Genomic DNA, 26,629 nt, shown 5'->3' on the forward strand with positions numbered 1-26,629 from the left:
TGGTGAGCTGGTCTCCGGAGTTGAGCTCGTTGGAAGAGTGGAGATGGTGGAAGAAGTTGGGCTTGTTGTCTCCAACGGCATGGTGGTGCTTATGTCTGCATTGAGAGCAGCTGCATTGGTCTGCAGAGTTGAGCTCATTGGAGGTGAAGAGGCTGTGGCAGAAGTTGGGCTTGTTGTCTCCAACTGTGTGGTGGTGCTTGGAGCTGTGGTGAGCTCTGGTGAAGTGCTCTCAAAAGCCAAGCTCGTAGAAGGAGAGGAGGCTGTGGCAGAAGTTGGGCTTGTTGTCTCCAACTCTGTGGCGGTGCTTGGAGCTGTGGTGAGACCTGGTGAACTGGTGGCTCGAGCAGAGCTCGTTGGGAGAGAAGATGCGGCGGCAGAAGTTGGGCTTGTTGTTTCCAAAGGCATGGTGGTGCTGGAAGCTGTGGTGAGCCCTGGTGAGCTGGTCTCCGGAGTTGAGCTCGTTGGAAGAGTGGAGATGGTGGAAGAAGTTGGGCTTGTTGTGTCCAACGACATGGTGGTGCTTATGTCTGCATTGAGAGCAGCTGCATTGGTCTGCAGAGTTGAACTCATTGGAGGTGAAGAGGCTGTGGCAGAAGTTGGGCTTGTTGTCTCCAACTGCGTGGTGTTGCTTGGCGGTGTGGTGAGCCCTGGTGAGCTGTTCTCTGGAGTTGAGCTCATTGGAAGAGTTGAGATGGTGGAAGAAGTTGGGCTTGTTGTCTCAACCTGCGTGGTGGTGCTTGGAGCTGTGGTGCGCCCTGGTGAAGTGCTCTCCAGAGTTGAGCTCATTGAAAGAGTGGAGGCTGGGGCAGAAGTTGGGCTTGTTGTCTCAACCTGCGTGGTGGTGCTGGAAGCTGTGGTGAGCTCTGGTGAAGTGCTCTCGAAAGCCAAGTTCGTAGAATGAGTGGAGGCTGTGGCAGAAGTTGGGCTTGTTGTCTCCAACTCTGTGGTGGTGCTTGGAGCTGTGGTGAGTCCTGGTGAACTGGTGGCTCGAGCAGAGCTCGTTGGGAGAGAAGATGCGGTGGCAGAATTTGGGCTTGTTGTTTCCAAAGGCATGGTGGTACTTGACCGTGTGGTGAGCCCTGGTGAGCTGTTCTCTGGAGTTGAGCTCATTGGAAGAGAAGAGGCCGTGGAAGACGTTGGGCTCGTTGTCTCCAACTGGTTTGTGGTGCTTATATCAGTAGTGAGACCTGATGAACTCGTCTCAGGAGTAGTTCTCGTTGAAAAAGTAGAGAATGTGGCAGAAGTTGGGCTTGATGTCTCCAACTGCGTGGTGGTGCTTGGAGCTGTGGTGAGCCCTGGTGAGCTGGTCTCTGGAGATGAGCTTGTTGGAAGAGTGGAGATGGTGGAAGAAGTTGGGCTTGTTGTCTCAACCTGCATGGTGGTGCTTGGAGCTGTGGTGAGCCCTGGTGAAGTGCTCTCCAGAGTTGCGCTCATTGGAGGTGAAGAGGCTGTGGCAGAAGTTGGGCTTGTTGTGTCCAACTGCGTGGTGGTGCTTGGAGCTGTGGTGAGCCCTGGTGAGCTGGTCTCCGGAGTTGAGCTCCTTGGAAGAGTGGAGATGGTGGCAGATTTTTGGCTTGTTGTGTCCAACGGCATGGTGGTGCTTATGTCTGCATTGAGAGCAGCTGCATTGGTCTGCAGAGTTGAGCTCATTGGAGGTGAAGAGGCTGTGGCAGAAGTTGGGCTTGTTGTCTCCAACTGCGTGGTGGTGCTTGGCGGTCTGGTGAGCCCTGGTGAACTGGTCTGTGGAGTTGAGCTCCTTGGAAGAGTTGAGATGGTGGAAGAAGTTGGACTTGTTGTCTCCAGCTGCGTGGTGGTGCTTGGAGCTGTGGTGAGCCCTGGTGAAGTGCTGTCCAGAGTTGAGCTCATTGAAAGAGTGGAGGCTGTGGCAGAAGTTGGGCTTGTTGTCTCAACCTGCGTAGTGGTGCTTGGAGCTGTGGTGAGCTCGGGTGAAGTGCTCTCGAGAGCCAAGCTCGTAGAAAGAGTGGAGGCTGTGGCAGAAGTTGGGCTTGTTGTCTCCAACTCTGTGGTGGTGCTTGGAGCTGTGGTGAGACCTGGTGAACTGGTGGCTCGAGCAGAGCTCGTTGGGAGAGAAGATGCAGTGGCAGAAGTTGGGCTTGTTGTTTCCAAAGGCATGGTGGTACTTGGCCGTGTGGTGAGCCCTTGTGAGCTGTTCTCCGGAGTTGAGCTCATTGGAAGAGACGAGGTGGTGGAAGACATTGGGCTTGTTGTCTCCAACTGTGTGGTGGTGCTTATATCAGTAGTGAGACCTGATGAACTCGTCTCTGGAGTAGTTCTCGTTGAAAAAGTAGAGAATGTGGAAGAAGTTGGGCTTGTTGTCTCCAACTGCGTGGTGGTGCTTGGAGCTGTGGTGAGCCCTGGTGAACTGGTCTCTGGAGTTGAACTCCTTGGAAGAGTTGAGATGGTGGAAGAAGTTGGGCTTGTTGTCTCAACCTGCGTGGTGGTGCTTGGAGCTGTGGTAAGCCCTAGTGAGCTGGTCTCCGGAGTTGAGCTTGTTGGACGAGTTGAGATGGTGTAAGAAGTTGGGCTTGTCGTCTCCAACTGCGTGGTGGTGCTTGGCGGTGTGGTGAGCCCTGGTGAGCTGTTCTCTGGAGTTGAGCTCATTGGAAGAGTTGAGATGGTGGAAGAAGTTGGGCTTGTTGTCTCAACCTGCGTGGTGGTGCTTGGAGCTGTGGTGAGCCCTGGTGAAGTGCTCTCCAGAGTTGAGCTCATTGAAAGAGTGGAGGCTGTGGCAGAAGTTGGGCTTGTTGTCTCGACCTGCGTGGTGGTGCTTGGAGCTGTGGTGAGCTCTGGTGAAGTGCTCTCAAAAGCCAAGCTCGTAGAAGGAGAGGAGGCTGTGGCAGAAGTTGGGCTTGTTGTCTCCAACTCTGTGGTGGTGCTAGGAGTTGTGGTGAGACCTGGTGAACTGGTGGCTCGAGCAGAGCTCGTTGGGAGAGAAGATGCGGTGGCAGAAGTTGGGCTTGTTGTTTCCAAAGGCATGGTGGTGCTGGAAGCTGTGGTGAGCCCTGGTGAGCTGGTCTCCGGAGTTGAGCTCGTTGGAAGAGTGGAGATGGTGGAAGAAGTTGGGCTTGTTGTGTCCAACGACATGGTGGTGCTTATGTCTGCATTGAGAGCAGCTGCATTGGTCTGCAGAGTTGAACTCATTGGAGGTGAAGAGGCTGTGGCAGAAGTTGGGCTTGTTGTCTCCAACTGCGTGGTGTTGCTTGGCGGTGTGGTGAGCCCTGGTGAGCTGTTCTCTGGAGTTGAGCTCATTGGAAGAGTTGAGATGGTGGAAGAAGTTGGGCTTGTTGTCTCAACCTGCGTGGTGGTGCTTGGAGCTGTGGTGCGCCCTGGTGAAGTGCTCTCCAGAGTTGAGCTCATTGAAAGAGTGGAGGCTGGGGCAGAAGTTGGGCTTGTTGTCTCAACCTGCGTGGTGGTGCTTGGAGCTGTGGTGAGCTCTGGTGAAGTGCTCTCGAAAGCCAAGTTCGTAGAAGGAGTGGAGGCTGTGGCAGAAGTTGGGCTTGTTGTCTCCAACTCTGTGGTGGTGCTTGGAGCTGTGGTGAGTCCTGGTGAACTGGTGGCTCGAGCAGAGCTCGTTGGGAGAGAAGATGCGGTGGCAGAAGTTGGGCTTCTTGTTTCCAAAGGCATGGTGGTACTTGGCCGTGTGGTGAGCCCTGGTGAGCTGTTCTCTGGAGTTGAGCTCATTGGAAGAGAAGAGGCCGTGGAAGACGTTGGGCTCGTTGTCTCCAACTGTGTTGTGGTGCTTATATCAGTAGTGAGACCTGATGAACTCATCTCAGGAGTAGTTCTCGTTGAAAAAGTAGAGAATGTGGCAGAAGTTGGGCTTGATGTCTCCAACTGCGTGGTGGTGCTTGGAGTTGTGGTGAGCCCTGGTGAGCTGGTCTCTGGAGATGAGCTTGTTGGAAGAGTGGAGATGGTGGAAGAAGTTGGGCTTGTTGTCTCAACCTGCATGGTGGTGCTTGGAGCTGTGGTGAGCCCTGGTGAAGTGCTCTCCAGAGTTGCGCTCATTGGAGGTGAAGAGGCTGTGGCAGAAGTTGGGCTTGTTGTCTCCAACTGCGTGGTGGTGCTTGGAGCTGTGGTGAGCCCTGGTGAGCTGGTCTCCGGAGTTGAGCTCCTTGGAAGAGTGGAGATGGTGGCAGAATTTTGGCTTGTTGTGTCCAACGGCATGGTGGTGCTTATGTCTGCATTGAGAGCAGCTGCATTGGTCTGCAGAGTTGAGCTCATTGGAGGTGAAGAGGCTGTGGCAGAAGTTGGGCTTGTTGTCTCCAACTGCGTGGTGGTGCTTGGCGGTGTGGTGAGCCCTGGTGAGCTGTTCTCTGGAGTTGAGCTCATTGGAAGAGTTGAGATGGTGGAAGAAGTTGGGCTTGTTGTCTCAACCTGCGTGGTGGTGCTTGGAGCTGTGGTGAGCCCTGGTGAAGTGCTCTCCAGAGTTGAGCTCATTGAAAGAGTGGAGGCTGTGGCAGAAGTTGGGCTTGTTGTCTCCAACTCTGTGGTGGTGCTTGGAGCTGTGGTGAGACCTGGTGAACTGGTGGCTCGAGCAGAGCTCGTTGGGAGAGAAGATGCGGTGGCAGAAGTTGGGCTTGTTGTTTCCAAAGGCATGGTGGTACTTGGCCGTGTGGTGAGCCCTGGTGAGCTGTTCTCTGGAGTTGAGCTCATTGGAAGAGAAGAGGCGGTGGAAGACATTGGGCTTGTTGTCTCCAACTGTGTGGTGGTGCTTATATCAGTAGTGAGACCTGATGAACTCGTCTCAGGAGTAGTTCTCGTTGAAAAAGTAGAGAATGTGGCAGAAGTTGGGCTTGTTGTCTCCAACTGCGTGGTGGTGCTTGGAGCTGTGGTGAGCCCTGGTGAAGTGCTCTCCAGCCTTGAGCTCATTGAAAGAGGTGAGGCTGTGGCAGAAGTTGGGCTTGTTGTCTCAACCTGCGTGGTGGTGCTTGGAGCTGTGCTGAGCTCGGGTGAAGTGCTCTCGAGAGCGAAGCTCGTAGAAAGAGTGGAGGCTGTGGCAGAAGTTGGGCTTGTTGTCTCCAACGTCATGGTGGTGCTGGGAGCTGTAGTGAGAGCTGTTGAACTGGTCTCCAGTGTAGAGCTCATTGGAAGAGAAGAGGCTGTGGCAGAAGTTGGGCTTGTTGTCTCCAACTGCGTGGTGGTGCTTGGAGCTGTGGTGAGCTCTGGTGAAGTGCTCTCGAGAGCCAAGCTCGTAGAAGGAGTGGAGGCTGTCGCAGAAGTTGGGCTTGTTGTCTCCAACTCTGTGGTGGTGCTTGGAGCTGTGGTGAGACCTGGTGAACTGGTGGCTCGAGCAGAGCTCGTTGGGAGAGAAGATGCGGTGGCAGAAGTTGGGCTTGTTGTTTCCAAAGGCATGGTGGTACTTGGCCGTGTGGTGAGCCCTGGTGAGCTGTTCTCTGGAGTTGAGCTCATTGGAAGAGAAGAGGCGGTGGAAGACGTTGGGCTTGTTGTCTCCAACTGTGTGGTGGTGCTTATATCAGTAGTGAGACCTGATGAACTCGTCTCAGGAGTAGTTCTCGTTGAAAAAGTAGAGAATGTGGCAGAAGTTGGGCTTGTTTTCTCCAACTGCGTGGTGGTGCTTGGAGCTGTGGTGAGCCCTGGTGAGCTGGTCTCTGGAGATGAGCTTGTTGGAAGAGTGGAGATGGTGGAAGAAGTTGGGCTAGTTGTCTCAACCTGCATGGTGGTGCTTGGAGCTGTGGTGAGCCCTGGTGAAGTGCTCTCCAGAGTTGTGCTCATTGGAGGTGAAGAGGCTGTGGCAGAACTTGGGCTTGTTGTCTCCAACTGCGTGGTGGTGCTTGGAGCTGTGGTGAGCCCTGGTGAGCTGGTCTCCGGAGTTGAGCTCCTTGGAAGAGTGGAGATGGTGGCAGAATTTTGGCTTGTTGTGTCCAACGGCATGGTGGTGCTTATGTCTGCATTGAGAGCAGCTGCATTGGTCTGCAGAGTTGAGCTCATTGGAGGTGAAGAGGCTGTGGCAGAAGTTGGGCTTGTTGTCTCCAACTGCGTGGTGGTGCTTGGAGCTGTGGTGAGCCCTGGTGAAGTGCTCTCCAGCCTTGAGCTCATTGAAAGAGGTGAGGCTGTGGCAGAAGTTGGGCTTGTTGTCTCAACCTGCGTGGTGGTGCTTGCAGCTGTGGTGAGCCCTGGTGAACTGGTCTCTGGAGTTGAGCTCCTTGGAAGAGTTGAGATGGTGGAAGAAGTTGGGCTTGTTGTCTCAACCTGCGTGGTGGTGCTTGGAGCTGTGGTAAGCCCTAGTGAGCTGGTCTCCGGAGTTGAGCTTGTTGGACGAGTTGAGGTGGTGTAAGAAGTTGGGCTTGTCGTCTCCAACTGCGTGGTGGTGCTTGGAGCTGTGGTGAGCCCTGGTGAAGTGCTCTCCAGAGTTGAGCTCATTGAAAGAGTGGAGGCTGTGGCAGAAGTTGGGCTTGTTGTCTCGACCTGCGTGGTGGTGCTTGGAGCTGTGGTGAGCTCTGGTGAAGTGCTCTCGAGAGCCAAGCTCGTAGAAGGAGTGGAGGCTGTCGCAGAAGTTGGGCTTGTTGTCTCCAACTCTGTGGTGGTGCTTGGAGCTGTGGTGAGACCTGGTGAACTGGTGGCTCGAGCAGAGCTCGTTGGGAGAGAAGATGCGGTGGCAGAAGTTGGGCTTGTTGTTTCCAAAGGCATGGTGGTACTTGGCCGTGTGGTGAGCCCTGGTGAGCTGTTCTCTGGAGTTGAGCTCATTGGAAGAGAAGAGGCGGTGGAAGACGTTGGGCTTGTTGTCTCCAACTGTGTGGTGGTGCTTATATCAGTAGTGAGACCTGATGAACTCGTCTCAGGAGTAGTTCTCGTTGAAAAAGTAGAGAATGTGGCAGAAGTTGGGCTTGTTGTCTCCAACTGCGTGGTGGTGCTTGGAGCTGTGGTGAGCCCTGGTGAGCTGGTCTCTGGAGATGAGCTTGTTGGAAGAGTGGAGATGGTGGAAGAAGTTGGGCTAGTTGTCTCAACCTGCATGGTGGTGCTTGGAGCTGTGGTGAGCCCTGGTGAAGTGCTCTCCAGAGTTGTGCTCATTGGAGGTGAAGAGGCGGTGGCAGAAGTTGGGCTTGTTGTCTCCAACTGCGTGGTGGTGCTTGGAGCTGTGGTGAGCCCTGGTGAGCTGGTCTCCGGAGTTGAGCTCGTTGGAAGAGTGGAGGCTGTGGCAGAATTTTGGCTTGTTGTGTCCAACGGCATGGTGGTGCTTATGTCTGCATTGAGAGCAGCTGCATTGGTCTGCAGAGTTGAGCTCATTGGAGGTGAAGAGGCTGTGGCAGAAGTTGGGCTTGTTGTCTCCAACTGCGTGGTGGTGCTTGGAGCTGTGGTGAGCCCTGGTGAACTGGTCTGTGGAGTTGAGCTCATTGGAAGAGTTGAGATGGTGGAAGAAGTTGGGCTTGTTGTCTCCAACTCTGTGGTCGTGCTTGGAGCTGTGGTGAGCCCTGGTGAAGTGCTCTCCAGAGTTGAGCTCATTGAAAAAGTGGAGGCTGTGGCAGAAGTTGGGCTTGTTGTCTCAACCTGCGTAGTGGTGCTTGGAGGTGTGGTGAGCTCGGGTGAAGTGCTCTCGAGAGCCAAGCTCGTAGAAAGAGTGGAGGCTGTGGCAGAAGTTGGGCTTGTTGTCTCCAACTCTGTGGTGGTGCTTGGAGCTGTGGTGAGACCTGGTGAACTGGTGGCTCGAGCAGAGCTCGTTGGGAGAGAAGATGCGGTGGCAGAAGTTGGGCTTGTTGTTTCCAAAGGCATGGTGGTACTTGGCCGTGTGGTGAGCCCTTGTGAGCTGTTCTCCGGAGTTGAGCTCATTGGAAGAGACGAGGTGGTGGAAGACATTGGGCTTGTTGTCTCCAACTGTGTGGTGGTGCTTATATCAGTAGTGAGACCTGATGAACTCGTCTCTGGAGTAGTTCTCGTTGAAAAAGTAAAGAATGTGGAAGAAGTTGGGCTTGTTGTCTCCAACTGCGTGGTGGTGCTTGGAGCTGTGGTGAGCCCTGGTGAGCTGGTCTCCGGAGTTGAGCTCCTTGGAAGAGTGGAGATGGTGGCAGAATTTGGGCTTGTTGAGTCCAACGGCATGGTGGTGCTTATGTCTGCATTGAGAGCAGCTGCATTGGTCTGCAGAGTTGAGCTCATTGGAGGTGAAGAGGCTGTGGCAGAAGTTGGGCTTGTTGTCTCCAACTGCGTGGTGGTGCTTGGAGCTGTGGTGAGCCCTGGTGAGCTGGTCTCCGGAGATGAGCTTGTTGGAAGAGTGGAGATCGTGGAAGAAGTTGGGCTAGTTGTCTCAACCTGCATGGTGGTGCTTGGAGCTGTGGTGAGCCCTGGTGAAGTGCTCTCCAGAGTTGAGCTCATTGGAGGTGAAGAGGCGGTGGCAGAAGTTGGGCTTGTTGTCTCCAACTGCGTGGTGGTGCTTGGAGCTGTGGTGAGCCCTGGTGAGCTGGTCTCCGGAGTTGAGCTCGTTGGAAGAGTGGAGATGGTGGAAGAAGTTGGGCTTGTTGTCTCCAACGGCATGGTGGTGCTTATGTCTGCATTGAGAGCAGCTGCATTGGTCTGCAGAGTTGAGCTCATTGGAGGTGAAGAGGCTGTGGCAGAAGTTGGGCTTGTTGTCTCCAACTGCGTGGTGGTGCTTATATCAGCAGTGAGACCTGATGAACTCGTCTCAGGAGTAGTTCTCGTTGAAAAACTAGAGAAAGTGGCAGAAGTTGGGCTTGTTGTCTCCAACTCTGTGGTCGTGCTTGGAGCTGTGGTGAGCCCTGGTGAAGTGCTCTCCAGAGTTGAGCTCATTGAAGGTGAAGAGGCGGTGGCAGAAGTTGGGCTTGTTGTCTCCAACTGCGTGGTGGTGCTTGGAGCTGTGGTGAGCCCTGGTGAGCTGGTCTCCGGAGTTGAGCTCGTTGGAAGAGTGGAGGCTGTGGCAGAAGTTGGGCTTGTTGTCTCCAACGGCATGGTGGTGCTTATGTCTGCATTGAGAGCAGCTGCATTGGTCTGCAGAGTTGAGCTCATTGGAGGTGAAGAGGCTGTGGCAGAAGTTGGGCTTGTTGTCTCCAACTGCGTGGTGGTGCTTGGAGCTGTGGTGAGCCCTGGTGAGCTGGTCTCCGGAGTTGAGCTCCTTGGAAGAGTGGAGATGGTGGAAGAAGTTGGGCTTGTTGTCTCGACCTGCGTGGTGGTGCTTGGAGCTGTGGTGAGCTCGGGTGAAGTGCTCTCGAAAGCCAAGCTCGTAGAAGGAGTGGAGGCTGTGGCAGAAGTTGGGCTTGTTGTCTCCAACTCTGTGGTGGTGCTAGGAGCTGTGGTGAGACCTGGTGAACTGGTGGCTCGAGCAGAGCTCGTTGGGAGAGAAGATGCGGTGGCAGAAGTTGGGCTTGTTGTTTCCAAAGGCATGGTGGTACTTGGCCGTGTGGTGAGCCCTGGTGAGCTGTTCTCTGGAGTTGAGCTCATTGGAAGAGAAGAGGCGGTGGAAGACATTGGGCTTGTTGTCTCCAACTGTGTGGTGGTGCTTATATCAGTAGTGAGACCTGATGAACTCGTCTCAGGAGTAGTTCTCGTTGAAAAAGTAGAGAATGTGGCAGAAGTTGGGCTTGATGTCTCCAACTGCGTGGTGGTGCTTGGAGCTGTGGTGAGCCCTGGTGAAGTGCTCTCCAGCCTTGAGCTCATTGAAAGAGGTGAGGCTGTGGCAGAAGTTGGGCTTGTTGTCTCAACCTGCGTGGTGGTGCTTGGAGCTGTGGTGCGCTCGGGTGAAGTGCTCTCGAGAGCCAAGCTCGTAGAAAGAGTGGAGGCTGTGGCAGAAGTTGGACTTGTTGTCTCCAACGTCATGGTGGTGCTGGGAGCTGTAGTGAGAGCTGTTGAACTGGTCTCCAGTGTAGAGCTCATTGGAAGAGAAGAGGCTGTGGCAGAAGTTGGGCTTGTTGTCTCCAACTGCGTGGTGGTGCTTGGAGCTGTGGTGAGCCCTGGTGAGCTGGTCTCTGGAGATGAGCTTGTTGGAAGAGTGGAGATGGTGGAAGAAGTTGGGCTTGTTGTCTCAACCTGCATGGTGGTGCTTGGAGCTGTGGTGAGCCCTGGTGAAGTGCTCTCCAGAGTTGAGCTCATTGGAGGTGAAGAGGCGGTGGCAGAAGTTGGGCTTGTTCTCTCCAACTGCGTGGTGGTGCTTGGAGCTGTAGTGAGAGCTGTTGAACTGGTCTCCAGGGTAGAGCTCACTGGAAGAGAAGTGGCTGTGGCAGAAATTGGGCTTGTTGTCTCCAACTGCGTGGTGGTGCTTGGAGCTGTGGTGAGCCCTGGTGAGCTGGTCTCCGGAGTTGAGCTCGTTGGAAGAGTGGAGATGGTGGAAGAAGTTGGGCTTGTTGTCTCCAACGGCATGGTGGTGCTTATGTCTGCATTGAGAGCAGCTGCATTGGTCTGCAGAGTTGAGCTCATTGGAGGTGAAGAGGCTGTGGCAGAAGTTGGGCTTGTTGTCTCCAACTGCGTGGTGGTGCTTGGCGGTGTGGTGAGCCCTGGTGAGCTGGTCTCCGGAGTTGAGCTTGTTGGAAGAGTGGAGATGGTGGAAGAAGTTGGGCTTGTTGTCTCAACCTGCGTGGTGGTGCTTGGAGCTGTGGTGAGCTCTGGTGAAGTGCTCTCGAGAGCCAAGCTCGTAGAAAGAGTGGAGGCTGTGGCAGAAGTTGGGCTTGTTGTCTCCAACTCTGTGGTGGTGCTTGGAGCTGTGGTGAGACCTGGTGAACTGGTGGCTCGAGCAGAGCTCGTTGGGAGAGAAGATGCGGTGGCAGAAGTTGGGCTTCTTGTTTCCAAAGGCATGGTGGTACTTGGCCGTGTGGTGAGCCCTGGTGAGCTGTCCTCCGGAGTTGAGCTCATTGGAAGAGAAGAGGCGGTGGAAGACGTTGGGCTTGTTGTCTCCAACTGTGTGGTGGTGCTTATATCAGCAGTGAGACCTGATGAACTCGTCTCAGGAGTAGTTCTCGTTGAAAAAGTAGAGAATGTGGCAGAAGTTGGGCGTGTTGACTCAAACTGCGTGGTGGTGCTTGGAGCTGTGGTGAGCCCTGGTGAAGTGCTCTCCAGAGTTGAGCTCATTGGAGGTGAAGAGGCTGTGGCAGAAGTTGGGCTTCTTGTCTCCAACTGCGTGGTGGTGCTTGGCGGTGTGGTGAGCCCTGGTGAGCTGGTCTCCGGAGTTGAGCTCGTTGGAAGAGTGGAGATGGTGGAAGAAGTTGGGCTTGTTGTCTCCAACTGCGTGGTGGTGCTTGGCGGTGTGGTGAGCCCTGGTGAACTGGTCTCTGGAGTTGAGCTCCTTGGAAGAGTTGAGATGGTGGAAGAAGTTGGGCTTGTTGTCTCAACCTGCGTGGTGGTGCTTGGAGCTGTGGTGAGCCGTGGTGAAGTGCTCTCGAGAGCCAAGCTCGTAGAAAGAGTGGAGGCTGTGGCAGAAGTTGGGCTTGTTGTCTCCAACTCTGTGGTGGTGCTTGGAGCTGTGGTGAGACCTGGTGAACTGGTGGCTCGAGCAGAGCTCGTTGGGAGAGAAGATGCGGTGGCAGAAGTTGGGCTTGTTGTTTCCAAAGGCATGGTGGTACTTGACCGTGTGGTGAGCCCTGGTGAGCTGTCCTCCGGAGTTGAGCTCATTGGAAGAGAAGAGGCGGTGGAAGACGTTGGGCTTGTTGTCTCCAACTGTGTGGTGGTGCTTATATCAGCAGTGAGACCTGATGAACTCGTCTCAGGAGTAGTTCTCGTTGAAAAAGTAGAGAATGTGGCAGAAGTTGGGCGTGTTGACTCAAACTGCGTGGTGGTGCTTGGAGCTGTGGTGAGCCCTGGTGAAGTGCTCTCCAGAGTTGAGCTCATTGGAGGTGAAGAGGCTGTGGCAGAAGTTGGGCTTCTTGTCTCCAACTGCGTGGTGGTGCTTGGCGGTGTGGTGAGCCCTGGTGAGCTGGTCTCCGGAGTTGAGCTCGTTGGAAGAGTGGAGATGGTGGAAGAAGTTGGGCTTGTTGTCTCCAACTGCGTGGTGGTGCTTGGCGGTGTGGTGAGCCCTGGTGAACTGGTCTCTGGAGTTGAGCTCCTTGGAAGAGTTGAGATGGTGGAAGAAGTTGGGCTTGTTGTCTCAACCTGCGTGGTGGTGCTTGGAGCTGTGGTGAGCCCTGGTGAAGTGCTCTCCAGAGTTGAGCTCATTGGAGGTGAAGAGGCTGTGGCAGAAGTTGGGCTTGTTGTCTCCAACTGCGTGGTGGTGCTTGGCGGTGTGGTGAGCCCTGGTGAGCTGGTCTCCGGAGTTGAGCTCGTTGGAAGAGTGGAGATGGTGGAAGAAGTTGGGCTTGTAGTCTCAACCTGCGTGGTGGTGCTTGGCGGTGTGGTGAGCCCTGGTGAAGTGCTCTCCAGACTTGCGCTCATTGAAAGAGTGGAGGCTGGGGCAGAAGTTGGGCTTGTTGTCTCCAACTGCGTGGTGGTGCTTGGAGCTGTGGTGAGCTCTGGTGAAGTGCTCTCGAAAGCCAAGCTCGTAGAAGGAGTGGAGGCTGTGGCAGAAGTTGGGCTTGTTGTCTCCAACTCTGTGGTGGTGCTTGGAGCTGTGGTGAGACCTGGTGAACTGGTGGCTCGAGCAGAGCTCGTTGGGAGAGAAGATGCGGTGGCAGAAGTTGGGCTTGTTGTTTCCAAAGGCATGGTGGTACTTGACCGTGTGGTGAGCCCTGGTGAGCTGTTCTCTGGAGTTGAGCTCATTGGAAGAGAAGAGGCGGTGGAAGACGTTGGGCTTGTTGTCTCCAACTGTGTGGTGGTGCTTATATCAGTAGTGAGACCTGATGAACTCGTCTCTGGAGTAGTTCTCGTTGAAAAAGTAGAGAATGTGGCAGAAGTTGGGCTTGTTGTCTCCAACTGTGTGGTGGTGCTTGGAGCTGTGGTGAGCCCTGGTGAGCTGGTCTCCGGAGTTGAGCTTGCTGGAAGAGTGGAGATGGTGGCAGAAGTTGGGCTAGTTGTCTCAACCTGCATGGTGGTGCTTGGAGCTGTGGTGAGCCCTGGTGAAGTGCTCTCCAGAGTTGAGCTCATTGGAGGTGAAGAGGCGGTGGCAGAAGTTGGGCTTGTTGTCTCCAACTGCGTGGTGGTGCTGAAAGCTGTGGTGAGCCCTGGTGAGCTGGTCTCCGGAGTTGAGCTTGTTGGAAGAGTGGAGATGGTGGAAGAAGTTGGGCTTGTTGTGTCCAACGGCATGGTGGTGCTTATGTCTGCATTGAGAGCATCTGCATTGGTCTGCAGAGTTGAGCTCATTGGAGGTGAAGAGGCTGTGGCAGAAGTTGGGCTTGTTGTCTCCAACTGCGTGGTGGTGCTTGGAGCTGTGGTGAGCCCTGGTGAGCTGGTCTCCGGAGTTGAGCTTGTTGGAAGAGTGGAGATGGTGGAAGAAGTTGGGCTTGTTGTCTCAACCTGCGTGGTGGTGCTTGGAGCTGTGGTGAGCCGTGGTGAAGTGCTCTCGAAAGCCAAGCTCGTAGAAAGAGTGGAGGCTGTGGCAGAAGTTGGGCTTGTTGTCTCCAACTCTGTGGTGGTGCTTGGAGCTGTGGTGAGACCTGGTGAACTGGTGGCTCGAGCAGAGCTCGTTGGGAGAGAAGATGCAGTGGCAGAAGTTGGGCTTCTTGTTTCCAAAGGCATGGTGGTACTTGGCCGTGTGGTGAGCCCTGGTGAGCTGGTCTCTGGAGTTGAGCTCCTTGGAAGAGTTGAGATGGTGGAAGAAATTTGGCTTGGTGTCTCCACCTGCGTGGTGGTGCTTGGAGCTTTGGTGAGCTCTGGTGAAGTGCTCTCGAAAGCCAAGCTCGTAGAAAGGGTGGAGGCTGTGGCAGAAGTTGGGCTTGTTGTCTCCAACGTCATGGTGGTGCTGGGAGCAGTAGTGAGAGCTGTTGAACTGGTCTCCAGTGTAGAGCTCACTGGAAGAGAAGAGGCTGTGGCAGAAGTTGGGCTTGTTGTCTCCAACTCTGTGGTGGTGCTTGGAGCTGTGGTGAGCCCTGGTGAGCTGGTCTCCGGAGTTGAGCTCGTTGGAAGAGTGGTAGTGGTGGAAGAAGTTGGGCTTGTTGTGTCCAACGGCATGGTGGTGCTTATGTCTGCATTGAGAGCAGCTGCATTGGTCTGCAGAGTTGAGCTCATTGGAGGTGAAGAGGCGGTGGCAGAAGTTGGGCTTGTTGTCTCCAACTGCGTGGTGGTGCTTGGAGCTGTGGTGAGCCCTGGTGAGCTGGTCTCTGGAGTTGAGCTCCTTGGAAGAGTTGAGATGGTGGAAGAAGTTGGGCTTGTTGTCTCAACCTGCGTGGTGGTGCTTGGAGCTGTGGTTAGCCCTGGTGAAGTGCTCTCCAGAGTTGAGCTCATTGAAAGAGTGGAGGCTGTGGCAGAAGTTGGGCTTGTTGTCTCAACCTGCGTGGTGGTGCTTGGAGCTGTGGTGAGCCTTGATGAACTCGTCTCTGGAGTTGAGCTCCTTGGAAGAGAGGAGGCTGTGGCAGAAGTTGGGTTTGTTGTTTCCATGGGAGTGTTGGTGCCTGGAGCTGTGGTGAGGCCTGGTGAACCGGTCAGAAGAGGCGATCTTGTTGGAACAGAAGAGGTGGTGGCAGAAGTTTGGATTCTCCCTGGGACAGCGGATGATGTTTGCATGTGCATCATAGAGGGCATTGTTGTTTCTGTCCTTTTCGTGTTCACCTGGTCATTACTGGATGTCTCTGCCTGGCTGGATTGGGCTGGAGTGGTGGTTGTAGCCATGAGGTTAGAGATGTCTGCTGTGATTGTCAGGATTCTTAAGGCTGTTGTGAGTGGAGACATTTCTGGCTGAGCTGAAGTGCCTGAAGCAGTAGACTCAGCCTGGGATGTGGACTGCGAGACCAAGGTGGTGCCTTCTGGCCTTGTGGTGGTGGACACAGTTGTTGGCCCAACAGTGGATGTGCCCAGATCCACAGCTGAGGAGGCAGTCTCAACTACGGTGCTGGTGGTGGGTGTAGCTGTGGTGAGAGCTGTTGTGTCAAGAGTAGAGCTCAGTGAAACAGCAGCAGTGGTGGCAGAAGCTGGTCTTGTCCCCGGAGCAGAGGAAGTTGTTTGGGCAAGGACCATGGTGGTCGCAGTTGTTGCCTCTCCTGCTGCAGTGGTGACCTGCTGAGGCACGGAACTCTCAGCCGGGCTGGACTGCATTGTTGTGGTGGCAGAAGTCTTTGGTTTGGCGCTTTGTTCCGCTGTCGAGAGGACTGTGGAGGTTGTCTCCAATGGAGACGTGTCTGCTCTAGTGGAAGCGGCTGGAGCCGTAGTCTCGGGAGGCAATGTGGCCTGTGCACTCGAGGTGGAGAATTCCGTTGTCTTGGATGTATTTGATACCGTAATCTTGCCATCCGTTGGGTTTGACCTTTCTTCTGTCCCAGATATCATATTTGTTGTATATTTTTTTTCATTTTCAGGAGTTGTAGCAGATGTTGTTTTCATTTCATCATTTGATTTTATTCCTTCTGTAGTCTGAGTTGTTGCGGTAGTGCCTTTTTGTTGTGAATTTCCTGTTATAAAAATTTATTTTTCAGGTGGTTTTTTAAAACTTCTGTTCTTTTTAATTCTCTATATTAGTCAAATGAGTTCCTGTCTATCCATTTTTTTCTAAATACTCTTTTTCTGCATTTTTTTATGTTTTCTCTAAGTCACACTTTAGATATTTCTTTTTCCAGGTTTTTTGTTAATATATCCTTATATTTACATCTCATCCAATATTAATAAAACAAAGAGCCTAAAGAATCATATGCTGATCAAGAATTGTTTTGTATTATGTTAGTATAGAGTAAGAGAATGATTTGTGTTGGAAGTGATCCAGAATATCCCTTTGTTCCATCTCCTGCCATGGGCAGGAACATCTTCTACTATCCCAGGTTGCTCAAAGTCCCATCCAACGTGGCCTTGGACACTTCCAGGGATCTAGAGGCAGCCACAGGTACTCTGGGCACCCTGTGCCACCCCCATCACAGGGAACAATTTCTTCCTAATACCTGTCCTAAATCAACCCTCTCTAAGCTTGAAGCCATTCCCCTATGTCCTCTCCCTCCATCCCTTTTCGCAAGTCCCTCTCCAGCTCTCTTGGAGCCCTTTTAGGCACTGGGAAGATTTCTAAGGTCTCCCTGGAGCTGTCTCATCTACAGGCTGGACAATCCCTGTTGCCTCAGCCTGGCTCCATATGAGAGCTGCTCTGTCATTCTGCTCATCTTGGGGGCCTCCTCTGGACTCAGTCCAACAGGTTGAGTGATCACTGGACTATTACCCCTTCAACAGTGGTGTTATCACAAAACCTCTTGCACTTTATCTGTTCTTTCATGAATTCAAATCAATAGACATGTCCAGCTGGAGGTTCTCTGAAGAGATCTTCAGAGAACAGTAAAACCAGAATGTTCTTTGTAGCTGAACATGTGCATTCACATGTGCAAGGTATCCCAATTTCCTCCACTGCAGTTCAGAATAGCCATTCATTTTTTTCCGAATCATTTTCATTCTAATCCTGTCTTCCAAAATATTTGCAAGATTCCTTACTTTTATCATTCCATAGATAATATTTCAAATTATTTAGGAGCAACTTAGGTGGAGAACTGATGGCATTTAAAATGTAATCTCACTTACTGCTAGGCATTAGTTGTTATGGATTTTTTAATCCAAGTTTTCTCACCCAAACTCAGAAAAGAACAGTAACAGCCATCTGTGAGGATTTGCCTCCACCCTGGATGAGTTCTTCTTTTAGGAAAGTGTTAAGTCAATCACTGTTAAAATTTATTCTCTGATTCAATTCTTAGTCCAGCCGAGGGTTTCAGCCAAAGGGAAACCAACTTCTCAAAAAGGAAATTGAATCAGGCTGTACCAGTTTTTTCCTTTTCTTACTTCTAAAGACTTTTATGGTCTTGTTATTCTTTAGTAATTAGTTTTAAGATTCTTCTGCTTTTTTTTGCAGTAAAGCTAGTTAGCAGAGAATTCCCCAAACTCTTTCCTTTCCAAAGAGAAATCACATTCCTACCCAACCCCATCTTTTTGATGTCCTCAGTTTTCTATGGAAAAGAGGGTCAAAGGCTGACTGTTCAGAGATTTCTGGAACAGCTTCTCAAGAACACTGAGCTGTTTTGGGATTAAATATCTATTTCAGTGAGGGACATCAGTCATGTCTGTAATTCCCAGATTTCAAAGGAGTAGCAGATACCTAAATAAGTGAATATGGGGGTCAAGAAAAACATTCTGAACAAGTCCAACATTTTTCCAGCTGCTTTTTACGTAAGCATTACATATTCATGCTCTGTTTTTTTCACGATTTCTGGATAGGCAACACCTAAAAAAAATCTGCTATTCATCCATGGCTCTGTCAGTGACGACAACACAATAGCCATGGGTTTGTCAGCCCAAGTAAATTCCCCTGTTCCCCTGAGGTGGACACAAATGTTCCAAGCCATCTCCATGGTGTGGTTCTAAGGAGGGGCTCATTCTATTAATAATCCATCACTGGAATCACACCCTGGTCTCTCCCCTGTCAGGTTGGTTGTGTCACCTCAGGAGATTCTCTTCTGGTAAAGCATTCCAGGCTCATTAGTAATGCTCGGGCTTGACACCCACCAGGAAATGAGCAGGGCTGGCATCCTGCCTCAGGTAGTGCCGTTAGGAGAGGAAGGATGGAGAAAGGGAGAGGGGGACTCAGACTCAGGGGGACTCAGACCAAGCTCTTTCAAATGGACGGAATCACTACCACATCCCAGCATCCTCACAAACAACTTCATGGAATTGTAGTTTAGCCACAGTTTGATTCCTCCCTGCCTTCAAGCCTATTTTGTCTCATCCCTACCTTCCACTATCCCAGGCTGCTCCAAACCCTGTCCAACCTGGCCTTGGACACTTCCAGGCCAGGGGATAGGGCAGTCATAGCTGCTCTGGGCAACCTTTGCCGGGGCCTCATCACCCTCTGAATTTTTTCCTAGTATCTCATCTCTATCACTTTGAAGCCATTCTCCCTCATCCTGTCACTCCAAGTCCTTGGAAATTCTCTCTCTCTCTCTCTCTCTCTCTCTCCATCTTTCTTGTTGGCTCCCTTCAGGATCTGGAAGGCCACAGGGTCACCCCAAAGCTTCTCTTCTCCAGACTGAACAAGCCCAGTTCTCCCAGCAGGGCTGCTCTATCCCTTTGACCCTCCTGGAGCCTCCTCTGGACGCTTTCTCCTGCGCTGGGGCCCCCAAGCTGGAGGCAGCTCTGCAAGGGGGGGGTCTCACCTGAGCCAGGCAGAGTCACACCAAATCTCTTTGTTGTCACAACTCACCAGCTGGACAATGGCAGAGTTTCTGTGGGTGTTTTGCAGGTGTTTGTTCTACCTGCACTCCCTGACTTTGCTGTGCACCCACCTGGCCGTGAGCCAGCTGTGCTATCAGGGGCTGTGTGGCCACAGGAACACAGTGCAAAACACAGCTCTGTCCCTCTCTGCAGGACTTGTCACCCGTGATCCTGCCCAGAGCAAGGCCCAGCTCTGTCTGTTAAATACAAAAATAATGCCCTATCTCTTCCCCATTCCTAAATCTCTGTTGTCTTTCTGGATTCCAGACTCAATCAAGTGATGCTGTGGTATTTTGTGCATGAGAGGGCTTAGAAAACAGCAGAATATTACAAATAACAGGTGTGGTAATAATGATGTTAGGACAGAATGGAAGGTCAGAGGAGAGTCAGGGAAAGGAAGGGGCAGCCAGTGCAGCAATGAGTAAATTGGCAGTAGCTCCTTAAGCTTTGTTTCTACTCACAGCCCTGTCCTTGTCTTTAGTATTCACATTAATGGTCACGATATTGAACATTGCAGAGTTTTTGGAATAAAGGCAGCACATAAAAACACTGGAGGGAACAGGACACAGGGAATGGCTCCCCACTGCCAGAGGGCAGGGCTGGATGGGATATTAGGGAGAAATTCTTTCTTGTGAGGGTGAGGATGGAATTCCCAGAGCAGCTGGGGCTGCCCCTGGATCCCTGGCAGTGCCCAGGGCCAGGCTGGGCAGGGCTTGGAGCAGCCTGGCACAGTGGAAGGTGTCCCTGCCATGGCAGGGATGGCACTGGATGGGCTTTGAGGTCCTTTCCAATCCAAACCATTCCATGTTATAAAATATGTATATATATAATACAAATATAAATAAATGGAAATGGAAATGTTAAATATAAATGTAGATGTATATATAGATGAGAATATAAATATAATAATCTATAACTATAACTGTAACAATAACTATAATATAATATAAATATAAATATAAATATAAATATAAATATAAATATAAATATAAATATAAATATAAATATAAATATAACATTATATTAACATTAACATTAATATTAGTATTAATATTAATATAGATACGTACACATATAAATATATATTTCTTATTCAAAAAAGTATATAGACCTCTATAAATGTCAGTAATAAGTAGGGTTTTTCCTAAAAAGTGTAATACTGGAATCCCTGCACCTTGGTGCAGTTATATTTTTATATACTATTTTCTATGTGAACATATACATTATTTGTTATATAAACATCTAGGGAATGGCTAAATTCCTCCTTTTTTCTGTACTACCTGGAGGTTTTAAGCCATTCCTGGCCATGCCCAATAGACTTGTTATCAGGGATTTTTCAGAATGCTAAAAGAGGGGACCAAACACTCCCCTGGCAGAGGGATCTGGTGATGCACAGGGCTAAACTCTCCACATCCCACCTCTCTGTATCCCAAACTCCACTGGAAATCAACCTGGAATCACACATTTCTAACACTAATTAGATGTATTCATATTTCAGCAGTAATTTTGCATACATTAAAATACTCAGATTGAATTGCAAACACTAGAAGTGACCCTTATCCTTCTAAAGGAACATCAATCTACCAAGAATTCACCAAATATCAAAGTTCCCTCACAGCAGGGATTTCCTGAGGCCAGTCAGAAATTCCTAACAGGAGTTTCCAAACTGGATTTCTTTTGCAGTGCAATGGGGAAAGTGAAATATTTTCACATCCACCTGCACTTAAAATCTGGCTCTGGGCAGGAATCCTAATGCAGATTCCTATTCACCAGCTGAGACAAAAACAGCCTAAATCTTACTAAAACATGGTAAATTAATTGAAATTAACATAATTTTATTAATATTAAAAACTCCAAGTGTTTTTGAGCCTGTGTACTTTAAAGCAATGTTTAGCTCCAGTGTTTCCCCTCTAATTCAGAACTAAAATAGCCTTAATTGCCTTTAATTTAAAACAAATTTCAATTAAGCTGCTGGTTGTGTGAACAAAGACATTTTATATGTTGGCACCAATGCGTTTAAAAATGTCTCTACTAATTTTAATTAATTAATTAATTGATTAACTTTGGGGGAGCTCTGTAAGTCACTGGGACTTCAAGTCCTAAGTGTCCTATTTATTCCATAGAATGAAATTTATAAACCTTTGAGTAGCCACTACCACAAAACTGCTTTTCCACATAGAAATCAAGTAATTCCAGCTTGATTTTAAAAAATTTGAAATTTTAGATTACTAAATGCCTTCTAGATTTTAAATTCAGAGACATTTCCGGAGCTAATTTTCATGTTATAAGAAATATAATTTCAGAGACTGGAGCAATCCAGACCCTCTGTCATTTCCTTGCCACTAATAATGTCATTTTTACCAATTTTTCCAAAAAATACACAACTGGGAAACACTGTAAAACTCTCAAAATACTTTTAGCTTGATTATTTTCTATTAACAATTATGGAGTTGCCCCTCACCCTTTTATGATTTCAAAACTCAAGTGAGGAATGTAGATGAGCCGTTTATAAAGTAAATATTAACATCTCGTTCATCTTTCAGAAAACAAAATTAACTCTGCATGCTAAAACAAATGTTGCAATTTATATTTTGGCTTTTGCACCATGAAATTAGATCAGCTAAGCTTTGGCAATTCCTCTGCATTTATATTCAATAAATCTGAAAAATAAATGTTGTCCTCTCTCTTATTTTCTTCTTTTAACTGATGAAAAAACTAATGAGTAGAAGTGCTAAAAACTGGCAAGACCATGAGCAAGATTAGCCCATCACTCCAAAGTGATTTGTGGTTTTTCAGTTGTATCACAAATTCTGGACAGATTTAATCATCAATGTTGTTTGAAGTTGGGAATAAAACCTGGTTTGCTTTTCATTTTAGTGGCCAAAATTTAATTTACAAAGTCTGTTCAACTGTAGAAAAATATACTGACACAGTTTTTCTCATAAAAAAGTAAATTAGGTATTTTTTTCAATCAAGTGATTAAATAAAGTATTTCATAAACTAACTAATTAAATAAACTTAACTTACCAAAAGAGCAGCACAATACAGTGACAACACACAAAACCTTCATCTTCGATCGGGATAAATTTATCATCCAATCCATCCTTTTTTGTCTGACAAGATTACAATCTTCTGACAAGATTAAGAATCTTCCTAAATTCCCTTTGGGGATCTGCAGCTCAGGAGTGACCCTCACACAGGAGGGGACACGATGAGTGTGATGGTCAAGGGGGAAATGTTCTTAAACTCCAGCCCCTTGCATAACGCCAGCCCTTGGTGGAGGCTTGGGCCACACCTGCACCTGACAACCCGAGGATTTTCAAATTAGAGCCTGGTACTTTCCCTCTAGGGAAGGTAAATAAGAAACTCTCTGCTTGAAAAGGTCAGCGGGAGTGAATCTGAGCATGAAATGAGCAGGAATGGGGACAGGTCTACACCCTTGAAGGCCACAATCACACATTCATCTCGCAGATATTTAAGTTCAGGGTGGACGCGGAGACAGGAGTTTGGCTGGGCTTTGAGTTTACATTTCAGTGGCACAGCTCTAGTCTGAATGACAAAGAGCAAACATTTCCTGATGCTCTTTGTGGGTCGCTGGGAGCAGCAAGAGCTCGGGGTGATTGATAAGAAAAGCCCCTTGGGATCATTCTTCTTTCCTTCTCAGCACTCGTTCCTCGGGATCAAAGTTACATCAACTGCCAAAACTGCAAACTTGGCACGGTCTCAGTCATCCCCCGGGATTTCTCCCCTGGAGAATGGACAAAGGGATTCAGGAGAACTTCTCTGAGGGAATGCCCAGGGGTGAACCCACAGATAAAGTGGCAAAATCCAGCAAATCCATGTGTTGCTCTTGCAGATCCCTGGGGTAATTTAAGGATTTAAGGAGGAACTGCCACACCCCCGATTCCAGATGAGAATTGGAAAGGTTTCCAATTCTTTTCAGCCATCACCAATATTGAGTTTGATGCTTTATCCTTTTAATTCTTGATCAAGATTGATCTACAGGTGAACAGATTTTCTTTGGGTTTGGGTTCCTTCATCCCTCTTGTCCCTGTTCTCTTTCCAGAATCCTGCTCCTCTTTCCTCTCACACCTCTTCCAAACCCAACATTTCTTGTTCAAGATAAGCCCAGGAAAAATAAATAAATTCTTATTTGCATTTTCCGTCATTTTTTATTTAATTCTCACTAAACCCTGCACTCAGGAAAGGCCCAAAACATTTTTAATCCCTGATGGAGAGGCTTCATCACCAGCTCAGTTCTAGGTTTAGATGGACAGTTTTCCAGCAGATGCCTGAAGAAAAGTAAATGTTTTCTGGATGACCTGGAAATTCTCTGGAAACCAATTCTAATTCACTCAGCTGGAGGTTTTTATGAGTTATCAATGAAATGTTCAGTTTGATTTGATTGAAAAGTAATTTTACACTTGTACAACTTGTAGGGGACAGTTCTGCTTTGAATATCCAAGGGATTTTTTTTTGTAAATCCTGGAGATAATTGATATTAAAAATACCTTTTTCACACATAAAGAACCAGTAAACACTAGCATATACATTAATGACAAAATTCATGTAAATTCAGTTTTTCTAATTGAGGAACTAAATAGGTTTTAGAAGCCTGGATTCATTCACACAAACGCTTTTTCTCTGTAAAATTTCTGTGATGCAAAGACCCTCTTGCTTGGATAACACAGGAAGATTCAAAGTTCCTGCCAGAGCTGCTGAAATTACCTCAAGCACACCACCTGTCACGATGTGAGGGACTGACGTGGGCCCGCTCCTGCCTGGTTGTGCAAGAATTGGGTAAATTGAACATCCTTGACCTTTCCTCAAGTGTTACTAAGGGAGAAACAATTTGTGATTCACGACTCATTTCTGCCTGGGTCGCCCCTTTGACGTGAGCTGTCTTTGGTTTCATCTTCCTGCGTAAAAAAGGTTGATAAATTGGAGGGGAGTGGAAAAAATCATCCCAACTTTGGAGAGGAATCATCCCAGCTTTGGAGCTAAATAAACCAGATGTAAATAAAATAATAAAATTGAAACAAAGGAGCTTTGGGCATGATTCTGGGGGTCTCCAAGGTTAAGCAAAAAGGCACAACCCACCCTGCTTTCACTTGGAATTTTAAGTACAGACAGCCCAGTGGACTCTGCTTATTTTAGTTTGAGTCTCAAAATCCTGGATGGAAGAGCTCCACACACACCTGCACCAAGAGGGAGGCCTGATCCTGTTTAAAATTAAGATTTTAATTAATTTTTTGCAGGCAAAACCTCCTAGTGGCAATAGGTTCTCTGCCAAACACCTTTGTGATATAAAGGTGATGGTTACTGCAGGGGATTACATGAGAGCCCTTGAAACAAGAGCTGTTCTTTCATGATGTGTCTGCAGGCACGTTTACATAATCCAGCATCATTTCCTTTTATCAGAACTGGGTGTTTGCACCTTCCTGGCAGGGACACCTGGCTGTACACACTCCTGATTCCACCAGTAAATGAAAGTGAAGGGAAAGTCTTAATGGTTTGGGAGGAATGCAGCACCTTAAGAAAATCTGTGGGTTAATTTATCATTTCCCTTTTAAACCTGCCATTTGAACCAGGAATTAACTTCCTTAAGAGAACTTCTACTCTGAAACGGGGATATTTCCTGCACTTGTGCTGCTGGGGCAAAGGAAAGCTCAGTGGGAATGAAGCAGCTTGAGAAGGAATTCATAACAACTTTCATTCTTTGCCTGTCCCGTGTCAGTGAACGCTCACTAAACTCTGATTGATTTATCAGGTTTTACCAGTTGGTTTTGTAACCAAATACTTCCTTCTGCTGGCATTAACTGAGAACTGCATTTGAAATCCAAACCATCCCAGGGCTGTGGAAGGAAGTGGTTCCCCCTATTTTATTCTCCTTTCCTTCTGGATTAGGGCATTGTCTCAGTTTATCACTGCTGTCTGAACAGAAATCCTCCCAGCAGCTCCTCTGCCAGGTGCACCCCACGCCCAAACCCACCTGTGACGCAGGTGACTCCCTAAAATTAGAACATGATGCAATGCTGAAAGCTAAAAGGAGAATCTGGACAATGTTTCCTGTGAGTGGGTGCTCAAACAAAAACATTTGGCTGTTGAGTGACCCCCAACATCCCTTGGTCTGTGGGGGGGGAATGCAGAGCCTGCAAGGAAGAACTGAAACCATTCCACAGCCCAGGGAGAGATTCTGAGGGAGGAACCAGACACACATAATGCACCACAGAGGAAAAGTTTCCAGAAAATCATGAGAAATCTCCCTGGTTTAAGGGGTATGAACACATTTCAGGTGACACTGGGAGAGGAGAGAAAACACTTCTGAAGGAAGACATAGTTCACATGATCCCAGAGTGGGTTGGGTGGAAAGAAACCTTAAAGATCATCTCATTCCTTGACCTTCCACTAGAAGGATGATGATAGGCCCCAGATAAACTGTTTCAAACATTAAATAAAATAAAATAATCAGCTGATCACTCTTAATAAATCCATAAATCCCTCACCTGCCGCGATGCTCTGCAGCCAGGACAGGATGTCCATCCCAGAGGTGTCCTTGGAGCTCAGTGGCCTCTTGCACTCAATCCTTGTGTACACAGTGGGTCTGGGCAGCCCCCCGGGGCCAAGGAATGAGGGGATCCCTCCAGGATCCCCAGTGTCCCCAGTGCCAGGTGCCACCAGACCTGTCAGTGCCCTAAGGGCGGCAGCAGAAGGGTCCCAAGTTCTGCTGCTCCTGTGCTGGAGCCCCCCGCCTCTGGCATTGATGGAGATGTGCAGGGCTGGGAGGGGGGAAGATCCTTCAGCATCAGGGGCTGCAACAGGGGGAGGTTGGGGAGGGTCCCCACTGCCACCCTGGTGGTGGAGGGACAGTGATGTGTGTGCCCTTTGTGTCATGGGGGGCTTTGGGCCACGGCTCAAGGGCTCTGCGAGCACCAGCGAGGGGTTGAGGGGCTGTGGGGCCAACTCATCCACGGTGCTTTGCCCAAGGAGAGGGGACCAGGGCAGAAATCTGTCACCTAGGGCTGTCCCTGTGCCCGTTTCAAACTCGCAGTTCCCCTCTAATGGTGCCACAGAACCCAACAAGGAGAGTTTGGCCTCTGGCAGCTTCTCCCCGATCGCTGTCAGGTCCTTCACGCCGGGCACCAACCTCCTGAGACCTGCTGGGAAACAGAGAGGGCTCAACAACCAGGACTGGGAATATGAGGAGAAGACTTTTGAAATTTAGGGTTTCTTTCATTTTTTCAGTTAATTAATTGATTGATTTAATTAATTACAAAGGCTGCTGGGCACTGCCCAGGCTCCCCAGGGAATGCTCCCGGCCCCAAGGCTGCCAGAGCTCCAGGAGCGTTTGGACAGCGCTGCCAGGGGGGCTCAGGGTGGGCTTGTTGGGGTGCCTGTGCAGGGACAGGGGCTGGGCTGATCCCTGAGGGCTCCTTCCAGCTCACGATATTCTGAGATTCTGTGTGATTTTGGGGAGATTTGAGCTAGCTTTTTCTTTTTTTTTTTTTTTTTTGGACCTTTTATCTGAACCAGGTCTGCTGATCCATCTGCTCCATTGGATGCAGCAGAGCCAAGACTGTTCCAGCCAGGGCCTGGAATGCCTCTTGCCCAAAGAATTCTTCACTATCAGGACTGGGAGGCACCTTGGAGGGGGCAGCCAATAGGAGTCAGAGGCTTCTCTGCAATCATTTATATATTTATAAAATCCTAGAAAGAATTGGGTTGGAAGGGACCCTAGAACTCATCCAGTCCCACTCCCTGCCACCGGCAGGGACACCTTCCACTGTCCCAGGTTGCTCCAAGCCCCAAACAACCTGTCTGGATTTTAATTTCTTTTTTGTTTGTTTTATAAACTCATGCAAAGATTTTCTCTTTTTGTTTTGGTTTGGTTTTTTTTTTTCTTTCCATCCTGAATTTCCACCTTATGGCCATTAGTTTCGTCACCTAATTCTAGCAATTTAAGATGTCAGATATTGGTAGGACCTTTATGTGAGAGAAATTTGGGAAGGTTTAGGGCTTTAAAATCCAATTAAACTTTTTTTTTTTTTCCTAAGAGTTATTTCCTACACCACAATGATTTTTTTATATTCTTGTAGTCCTAGACTTGACTGCAGTTTTACCCCTAAGTGCTGAAGCATCAAGACAGGTTTATGTAGGAAGAAACTTCAGGCACATTTTATTTTCTTGTGCTCAACTCTCAGATATCAGATATTTGCAGTCAGGGGTAAAGAAATCACTGCAGATAATGAGTTTGGGTTTTGTAGTGGGTTTGGGTTTTGTAAAGGGTTTGGCTTATACAAATAATGGAATTTGGGCACAATCCCAGCAAGTGTTAAAATGTCTCTACCTGAACCCTTCCTGGAAAAAAATTTAGCTTCATTGCTGCCTGATCTGGGTACAT

The 26,629-nt window shown here is 49.4% G+C and overlaps 1 protein-coding gene across 1 annotated transcript; it reads right to left on the reverse strand.

Moving 5' to 3' along the window:
- Positions 1 to 229: 229 nt before the first annotated feature.
- On the reverse strand, positions 230 to 21,406 carry LOC119712368 (mucin-2-like). The gene is made up of 19 exons (XM_038163472.1): positions 21,256 to 21,406; positions 12,928 to 15,446; positions 12,528 to 12,724; positions 11,673 to 12,292; positions 11,448 to 11,631; positions 9,688 to 11,104; positions 8,865 to 8,976; positions 7,668 to 7,851; positions 7,528 to 7,604; positions 6,588 to 6,771; positions 6,236 to 6,416; positions 5,292 to 5,488; positions 4,113 to 4,921; positions 3,573 to 3,747; positions 2,916 to 3,119; positions 1,697 to 1,880; positions 1,372 to 1,540; positions 981 to 1,155; positions 230 to 527 (listed from the first exon to the last, which is right to left on the reverse strand). The coding sequence occupies exons 1-19, from the start codon at positions 21,329 to 21,331 to the stop codon at positions 230 to 232; spliced, it is 7,962 nt and encodes a 2,653-aa protein (XP_038019400.1). The 5' UTR covers positions 21,332 to 21,406.
- Positions 21,407 to 26,629: the final 5,223 nt, after the last annotated feature.

The sequence above is a fragment of the Motacilla alba genome, chromosome 28 (genome assembly GCF_015832195.1).
Source record: "Motacilla alba alba isolate MOTALB_02 chromosome 28, Motacilla_alba_V1.0_pri, whole genome shotgun sequence".
NCBI lineage: Eukaryota > Metazoa > Chordata > Aves > Passeriformes > Motacillidae > Motacilla > Motacilla alba.